This window comes from Ipomoea triloba, chromosome 9, assembly GCF_003576645.1.
Source record: "Ipomoea triloba cultivar NCNSP0323 chromosome 9, ASM357664v1".
In the NCBI taxonomy this organism is placed as follows: Eukaryota; Viridiplantae; Streptophyta; class Magnoliopsida; order Solanales; family Convolvulaceae; genus Ipomoea; species Ipomoea triloba.
The window spans coordinates 1,102,348-1,111,267 of record NC_044924.1 but is presented as its reverse complement, the minus strand read 5'-3'; the positions used below and the strand labels follow the sequence as shown (position 1 = coordinate 1,111,267).

At 34.5% G+C, this 8,920-nt stretch overlaps 1 protein-coding gene across 1 annotated transcript; it reads left to right on the top strand.

The window, feature by feature from the left end:
• Positions 1-643: 643 nt before the first annotated feature.
• Positions 644-8,064, top strand: LOC116028422 (cleavage stimulation factor subunit 77-like). The gene is made up of 22 exons (XM_031270138.1): positions 644-789; positions 906-968; positions 1,074-1,183; positions 1,273-1,373; positions 1,471-1,532; positions 1,624-1,764; positions 1,865-1,993; positions 2,628-2,674; positions 2,886-2,949; positions 3,346-3,466; positions 3,662-3,720; positions 3,811-3,879; positions 4,119-4,259; positions 4,580-4,644; positions 4,723-4,819; positions 5,316-5,375; positions 5,616-5,765; positions 5,876-5,933; positions 6,018-6,116; positions 6,807-6,932; positions 7,334-7,522; positions 7,655-8,064. Exons 1-22 carry the CDS (start codon positions 733-735, stop codon positions 7,813-7,815), a joined length of 2,169 nt encoding a protein of 722 aa, XP_031125998.1. The 5' UTR covers positions 644-732; the 3' UTR covers positions 7,816-8,064.
• Positions 8,065-8,920: the final 856 nt, after the last annotated feature.

The following is an 8,920-nucleotide window of genomic DNA, read 5'->3' as shown; positions in this document are numbered from 1 at the left end:
CATTATTTTATATATACTGTCAAATAATGTACCTACAGTACAAAAATAATGTACCTTTAGTATAAAAATAATGTACTTTTTATTTTTGGTCCACACAGTTGTATGGACCATAGTCCATGCAATAATTTGCCTTAAGATCTAAGTCTAAAACGCATTTTGAAATATTTTGTGAATATAGAGTTTAAAAATTATGAACATAAAGTTTAAAATTTGTATTATATTGTTGAATATAGAGTTTTGTAATTGTGAGTATAGAGTTCTTTAATTGTTAATATAAAATTATGAAATTGTAAATATAAAGTTCTGTAAATTTGAATATAGAGTTCAAAAATTGTGATTATCAAATTTTGTAATTTTTTTTATATTGAAATTTAAATTTGTAAATATGAAGTGAAATTCACCTTCCAAGATGAAGGCATAACAACCCTTGTTTTACTCTCTATTTTTAATTTTTAATAACTCCCATATCGGACTGAGCCGAATGAGTATTATGTTGGGCTTCTCAAATATATCCATATATCCTAGCCCAATATTGATTCGTCAAGCTCACAGGAAAGCCCGCCCTTCCAAGATGAAGGCATAACAGGTACTTATGTACAGAAAATTTTGCTTTTTATTTTTATTTTAATTTTTATTATTGTTCCCAAATTGATAATCTTTGTGTTTTCAATCTTTAGCTTTGTAGAATTTCCTAGTAAGTTGAGCTGGTGTCAGTCATATACTTGTACAACAATGGCGGACAGTAAGTACAATGTTGAAGCTGCAGAAATTGTCGCCAACGAGGCAATGGTATCTTGAGATTTTTATTGTCATCTATCGTTTTTCCCCAATTTTTTTTTTCCTGAAATTGGATTTTGAAAGTAATTTTTTAAAATTATACTAATGTTCTTTTTCTTTTGTTTCAGCGTTTGCCAATTGCTGAGGCAGTGCCTATATATGAGCAACTGCTGTCTACTTTTCCTACTGCTGTGAGCATCCAACCTTCTTCAATACATGCTTCACCATTTAATTTAGTGTAAAAAATATTTACTCTTAGAGTAATATGCACTTACACGAATTTGGTTTCTTTCTAGGCGAAATATTGGAAGCAGTATGTCGAGGCACATATGGCTGTAAATAATGATGATGCCACAAAGCAAATTTTCAGTCGTTGTTTATTAAACTGTTTGCAAATTCCTCTTTGGTATGTTTATGGCAAGTTCCTAATTTTATTCTTCTGCTCATTTGTGAGAATTTTTCAAAGTGGCAATAGTCTAAATGCTGTCTCTTCAGGCGCTGTTATATTCGTTTTATCAGAAAAGTAAATGATAAGAGGGGAACTGACGGTCAGGAAGAGACCAAGAAAGCTTATGAGTTCATGCTTAACTACGTTGGTATGTTCTTGTTTATGTTCCTTGATAACAGATAAGAAGTGCTAGCTTAAGAATATCATAATGCCTACTTCTGACTTATGATCCCATGTACTAACAGGAGCAGACATTGCCTCAGGCCCCGTCTGGATGGAGTACATTGCATACTTAAAGTCCTTTCCTGTATGCGTACTTTGACACTCATATAATGAGTTTTTGGATGGATTAACTCAACTTTTTTATTCTATTTATTAATCACTTGATGATGTTGCAGGCTCTAACTGCACAAGATGAATCTCAAAGAATGACTGCAGTAAGGAAAGCATACCAAAGAGCTATTGTTACGCCAACCCATCATGTTGAACAACTTTGGAGGGACTACGAGAATTTTGAAAATTCAATTAGCCGAGCTCTGGTAGGTTGTCTTGACACATTGAGTTCACCCCTTTGAGCTTTGAAAATTTAAGACATGACAGTATTCTGAGTTTTGAATCTGATGGTAAAACGTTATGCAGGCAAAAGGTCTTATATCTGAGTATCAGCCGAAATATAATAGTGCAAAGGCAGTTTACAGAGAGATGAAAAAGTATATTGATGAAATTGACTGGAATATGCTTGCTGTGCCACCTTCTGGTTCTTCCAAGGCAACTTCTTGCATACTAAACCACTCACTGCTTGCTTCAATTTTTGGAATCTTTCAATTTCAACACAACTAACTACAGAGACAAAAAAATAAATAAATAAAAATCATTAAACTTGGTGGATTGAATGTGCCTGAGTGTACAGATGTTCAGTTTGGTGGTTCTATTTAAGGAAAGAAAGATGGAAAATGATATAAAATCACAGATTTAAGATCATATTATGAATGGATTTAACTAAAGCAAATAAGCAATGCAAGTAGCATATATCTAGTTGTGTTAAATGAAAATTGACTAAGTTGGTTTGGACATTTCTGTGTAGACCTATGGATGCATTGGTTAGAATGACTGAATGAGCAGTTATGCGGTAGTAATAGTCTAATAAGATACAGTAGAAATATACAGATTGTAACTCACTTGTATAGAAGCTATGCTCAGATTGTGTGAAAGATGTGACTCTAGGACTCACAATGGATTTAGTGTTTTTAGGACTGAATGTAGACATAAAATCCAAGTAACTAAACCCAACTAGACTGGAAATAAGATTTAGTTGTCTTTAATTGAGAGTTGCTGTACATGAAAACTTGCAGATTGGTGCTTCTGGATTTTACTAACCATGCTTTATTCAATACTTCTGCAGGAAGAAATGCAGTGGACGGCATGGAAAAGGTTCCTAGCCTTTGAAAAGTAAGACTCCTTTTGCCTCACGTGTTATGCACAATCACATACACATTGCATTTGAATAGAAGACTTGTTGTACACTTGCTCTTAAGTGTAATCAGTACAGTTTTGCTGACTGTTGGTCATACTCTCTCTCATTTTTGTTCTGTCACTAAAGTTCAATTTTGTTACTGGGTTAAAATTTGGTGTAACATAATTTTGCTTTCCTTTATTTCAGAGGAAATCCTCAAAGGATAGATACTGCTTCTGCTAATAAAAGAATTGTCTTCGCATACGAGCAGGTATAGGAGATAAAACTGTCTTTTGTATAATTAATACTCTGTAATTAATTTCTCTCCTTGTTCTTCCTCATCAATTTCTACTTTCTATGCTGGACTTCTTTTATTTGCAATGTTTTTTTATGAAAGCCCTTTACCAAATATTTGCAATACTGCATATGAATAAAGTACTTAGAAAATGTATTGCCTGGGATGATTTTAATATGCTTTAAGCTTTGTCTAATAGCTATAATTCTTTTGCCTGCTCCCCTAGGTTGGTGCCTTCAGATATTAGTTTAGCTTTCAAATCTCTGAATTGCCTGAGTTTCTTATTCATCATTACCATTCACCATTATTTAAAGTATATTATGTTTTTTACTTAACCAAAGAAGATTGCTCTTTTATTTGTTTTGATGACAGTGCCTCATGTACTTGTATCATTATCCTGACATATGGTATGACTATGCTACCTGGCACGCAAAGTGTGGTTCAGTAGACTCTGCAATAAAAGTTTACCAGCGGTCTTTAAAGGCTTTACCTGGTATTTGTTTTTACCGCTATCCTGCTGAATAATTTTTTTTTTGTTAGCATCTTTTGTTGCATTCTTATGGAATTTTTTTATTGTCACATTTTCAGTTAAATTGTAGAATACTACTTTGGTTATGCCTTTTGCATCTTGCAAGGCTGGATCTTTCAAATTGTGTTCTTAACTATTCATTTCCCTCTACATGTTTAGATTCAGAGATGCTGAGATATGCTTATGCTGAACTTGAAGAATCTCGTGGAGCCATTCAGGTTAGAGCAAAATATATAACTAGCATGCTTACCTCATCAATTCAGAAGTATTAGTATTTCGTAATTTTTATGGGGTTCAAACTGATGCAGGCTGCAAAGAAGGTGTACGAAAGTCTTATGGGAGATGGAACTAATGCCACGGCACTATCACTTATCCAGGTATGACCTACCAAATTTCACATTAGAATTTATTAGTCCTAATATAAGTTTTCTCCTTTGTCAATTTAATAAAACAAATGGATTAGTTATATTTATGTAAACACAATTGAGAAAATGAATGTTTTCAACAACATAGCAAAGTGTTATAGAATATATTATATAGCATAGTGATTTTTCTTGTCTCTCAACAATTCTCTGCTCTCTATTACACATCATGGATGCATCTGTGGGTACTGCAGTTCATTCGGTTCTTAAGGAGGACAGAAGGAGTTGAAGCAGCTCGCAAGTACTTTCTTGATGCACGCAAATCACCAAATTGCACTTATCATGTTTATGTAGCTCAGGCAATGATGGAATTCTGTCTTAACAAGGATGCTAAGGTGACTAGTGTTCCTCAAATTCTCAATTTAGTGTTTGAGTTTTAAATGAGGTGTGAAACTTTTATTTTTTTGGTTGTTTTTATGTTTTGGGAGTGTCTCAAAATCAGTAATTTCATGCTTGACATTGCTGTTCAGCTTACTTAAAATTAATTTAGATTAAAGTTTTGTGATTAAACCTCTAATATTACCCTTTCATCTGTTTTCTTTTTGGTGTATACATGTTGTGTTTTATTGAGGTATTAGAAGGTGGCCCCTATATTTACTTTTGTTAAAATACCAAGCCCTTTTGTGTAATTTATATTTTTTGTGCATTCATGCAGGTGGCACGTAATGTGTTTGAAGCAGGGTTGAAAAACTTTATGCATGAACCTGAATACATTCTTGAGTGAGTTTCCTTCCCTTTGGCATCAGAATTCTGTATATAAGCATGGATCTGTTGGCTTATTCTAATCTAGTGTTGCAGGTATGCAGATTTCCTTTCTCGTTTGAATGATGATATTAATATTAGGGCTTTGTTTGAACGGGCATTGAGCTCTCTTCCACCTGAGGAATCTCTTGAGGTGCAGTACTTCATACCTTGTTTGCTGTTTAATATTAATATTAAGGCCATGGTAGCTTTGGGCTGGTTGTTTAATCAACTAATAGTATTTGGCATTAACTACCACTCTAACTTTCAGTAATTACTTTCATTAATTGATTCATGTTAGAGCTAGAAGCAAGATTAGGTAAATGCGCTATGGTGTTGTGGATTGTTTCATTTACTATTTATTAGCTAGTATGATTGGACTTTTATTTCTCTCTACATTTTCTGTGATCTTTTACTATTTCAGCCATTTTTTGTTCCCTAACACATTATTGTCTAAGTATTTGAATGTTGGAAAATTGTCTCACATGTATTTAGCATGTGGCATTACCTATATAAAATCTGATGGAAAGTTTATATCTAATAAATGTGTGTGTGTGTTTTCACTGTCAAAATTCTAATTATATGTATGAGTTCTTAACCATTCATGTGAAGGTGTTAATTTTTGTCTGTATTTACCCATTCTTGTATAGGTTTGGAAAAGATTCTCTCAATTCGAGCAGATTTATGGTGATCTTGCCAGCATGTTGAAGGTAGCCCATTTATATTTTCCATACCTTATTTACTGAATATATGATGGCTTTGTGTGCCTGTGTGTGTGGTTAGTTTCCCCTCAAAATATTTAAGTTCCAACTATGAGTTACAGTAGTATGCTTTATTGCATGCTGTGTTTTTCAAGTGGCATGACTTGGCTATTTCCTCTATGAAAGTTATCTTAAAGTTAAAAATGTTAGTCACACCTAATGGCTGGTTACCGATTCTTTTATTAACAGGTTGAGCAAAGAAGAAAAGAAGCCCTTAGGACAGGTGACGATGAAGCATCAATATTAGAGAGTTCACTGCAAGATATTGTATCACGCTATAGTTTTAAGGATCTGTGGCCTTGCTCTTCCACGGCACTGGATTATCTTTCACGGCAAGAGGTAGCTTCAGCATGTATATGCTATCAATTTCCTTCTGTGGGGGAGGGGGCGAAGATTAGTGTACATGTTTGTTCTCTTTTTACTCATCATTTATGTTTTACCTTTTTTAGGTGCTTGTAAGGAACATGAATAAGAAGATTGAGAAATCAACAGCTGGTGTTGAGACAGGTTCTATACATCTTTTGTTGCTAATAAATACTTCTGCAGTGATTCCTGGATTCAGCTTTTATGTAATTCTTCTTTTATATGCAGATGGGAGTATGCCAGGAGTTTCATCCAATACAAACTCTGCCAAGTTTGTGCGTCCAGATCCTTCTAAAATGGCTATTTATAATCCAAAGCAAACACCAGGTATGCATGCTAGGATCTTAATATAGCACTAATGAATTTGGAAAAACTTGAACGCAAAAGTGCAATTCATCAATATAATAGTAGATAAATTACTTACAGTGGAATTCCTTTGCCTTCTTGCCATCTACATTCTCAATTTCTCCTATTTCCTTGTTAATAGATTTCTCTCCTCCCTGGAAAGGAAAAAAGTTGTTTGAATGAATGCTTCTTTAGGTATAGAAATTTGAAAGTTCAGTGGTACCTTTCAACAGATAGCTATTTAGGAGATAGGTGCATTGAACCGGCGTCTCTTCTACCATTGTTCATAAAGAGCAACGCACTTTGAGCTCAAGTGCCTAATCTATGATTTTACACACAAACTCATACTTCTTTAATCCCTCAGAGCAATGGCTTCTTAGTTAGTATTAACAGAAATATTTAATGGAGTTTGTCATTATGGCTGTACCAACAATAGTGTTTTTAAGCACTTGTTGATTCATTGAACCTGCCCAATGAGCTAGCTCTGTTTTCCATGGAGTTCACTGAGTCCAAATTTGAGAAGATAGATAGGGTTAACTACCTTCATTACTAGGGTCTAACTAAGAAGAATTTCCTGTGCTTGTGTTATCAGAACTTTTGAGAGCTTGTGTTTATTTGCATGTGATACTGGATTTTGCAGACCCCACTACCTCACACAATTTCCAATTTCAGGCACCTTGCCTTATTCTGGCGTTCAATTAAACAGTAACGGGCAACCACCAAATGTGATGGGTGATGTTCTGAAATCATTGCCACCTGCATTGGCAGCATTCATATCAAATTTGCCATCTGTTGAGGGTATGCTTTTAAACAAATTTCCCTATATCTTTCCCATTTATCAATACACTATTTACCTTGAAAACAGCCATCTGCAATAATTCAAGGAGCAGATTGGTTGATTGATGAATTATCTTAAGTGACCTGTGTTCAAGTATTTTCTATTCTATACAAAGTTAATGTTGCTGATAATGCCCCCCCCCCCCCCCCCAAGTGATCACGTGATATCTTATTCCAAAGAAAAGTTATGATGCATCACATTGCCATGGAAGTTTGTGACTTTAATCTTGAATGGAGAAAGTAGATTCTTACAAATAATATACTCCGTAGTATTATTTGGCAAGAAGCTAGCAACTAGTTTTATTCGGTTGAATTATACCTTTGCTTGCTAATAATTTGACTTTGGGTTGATGGGAATGCAGGTCCATCTCCAGATACTGATTTTGTGATATCTGTGTGCCTGCAAAGCAACATTCCTTCAGTTACAGGCAAACCAGGGGCTGTGTCTCATCCAGCGCAGTCAGGGTCTGTTCCATCTACGAGCGACCTGTCTGATTCAAGCAAATTCAAAACAAGAGACAGACTACCTGGAAAGAGGAAAAATATGGACAGTATGTTTACTACACCCATTTTCTTACTATACATGTCATAAGCCTTATTACACATCATTTGCAGCACAATAATCGAAAGAATTAAGGTGTTTCCTTTTCTTTCTTTCTTTTTTTTTTTTTTTTTTTTCACAGGGCAAGATGATGATGACACATCGACTGTGCAGAGCCAGCCTCTACCTAGAGATCTTTTCAAGATTCGACAACTACACAAGTCTCGGGTTTCCAGTTCACACACAGGATCGGTATCATATGGGAGTGCAATTTCTGGAGAGCTCTCTGGCAGCACCAGTTGATAGCAATTAGCTAGTGATACATCCTTCCAGTGTACATTAAAGGGACATGTAAAATATTTTCATGTATTATTACTTAGGCTCCCTTTGTATCATTACCATTTACTTTTCTTTGTGTTATATATACTCAGTTGCCCACTATTCTGGGTTCTGAGGCAGTAGGAAAAGTTCTTTTCAGAACTAATTCTGTAACAATATTTACCCCTTGCCTCTGCTTAATTAAGAATATTCTTTACAGATTTTATTTTCCAATCTTTGATTTATGAGAAAACTTGTAGTTGCTACCCAAATGTGCATTTTTGTGATCTTAGCTGGCAAAGGATCACAAGGAGATAAATCCGTCTATATTTAAAATCAAGAAAGTCAATAGATCATTCCCATAAGGAATCTAACTTTGAATCTTATGATTATCAAACCATAACTCAAGGTAGAGAACATAAATGAACATTTGATCTTAACTGATGGTCAAAACTCAAAATGCATGAAAATGGCATCTTCCTAACCCTAAGCATAATAGATGTATGAGCTATTGACAACAACAAATAAATGCTTGAGAATTTCACATTAAAACTGAACTGAGAAAATGAACTTTGTTCATATATTTTTGCTACAAAACAAAATTTGTAATAAAGGGCTACTACTAACAAAGTAACAAGGAAACAAAAATTATTTTCTCATGTAGCATCTCCCAAGGCCTGATCAGCTAAAGTGATACATAACAAACTCAATGATTGCCTCAACATAAACTGCAACTGTCTGTTATTTGCACCAAGATAATTCCAAGTTGACTTAGTGATAATGCATTGGGCCGATGGTCCGACGCCTCAACATAAGCCACAACCTAGCAGGCTCAGTGATAATGCATAGCAATAAACGTAGCACATGAAACTAAGAAATGCTAGAAAGTAGACTTATTAAACAGAAATAAAAAAGACAATTGAACATAGTTTATAATAATCTTCTTCAGATTTTGTCCACCCTTCCACCCAACCCCCTTTTAATATTAATAATTATATCTAGAATTTATATTTTATGTGTAAAATGTAGATCACCCACATGAGTAATTTTTTCAAGTCTGCACTAATAGTCTAATAACAATGGATGTTAG

Bases quoted from the DNA above. Each gene is read 5' to 3' on its own strand.
- LOC116028422 (XM_031270138.1), top strand. From the start codon at position 733: ATGGCGGACAGTAAGTACAATGTTGAAGCTGCAGAAATTGTCGCCAAC. The intron at 1,374-1,470 runs GTATGTTCTTGT...ATGTACTAACAG, and splicing joins GTTCATGCTTAACTACGTTG to GAGCAGACATTGCCTCAGGC. The intron at 7,523-7,654 runs GTATGTTTACTA...TTTTTTTCACAG, and splicing joins AAAGAGGAAAAATATGGACA to GGCAAGATGATGATGACACA.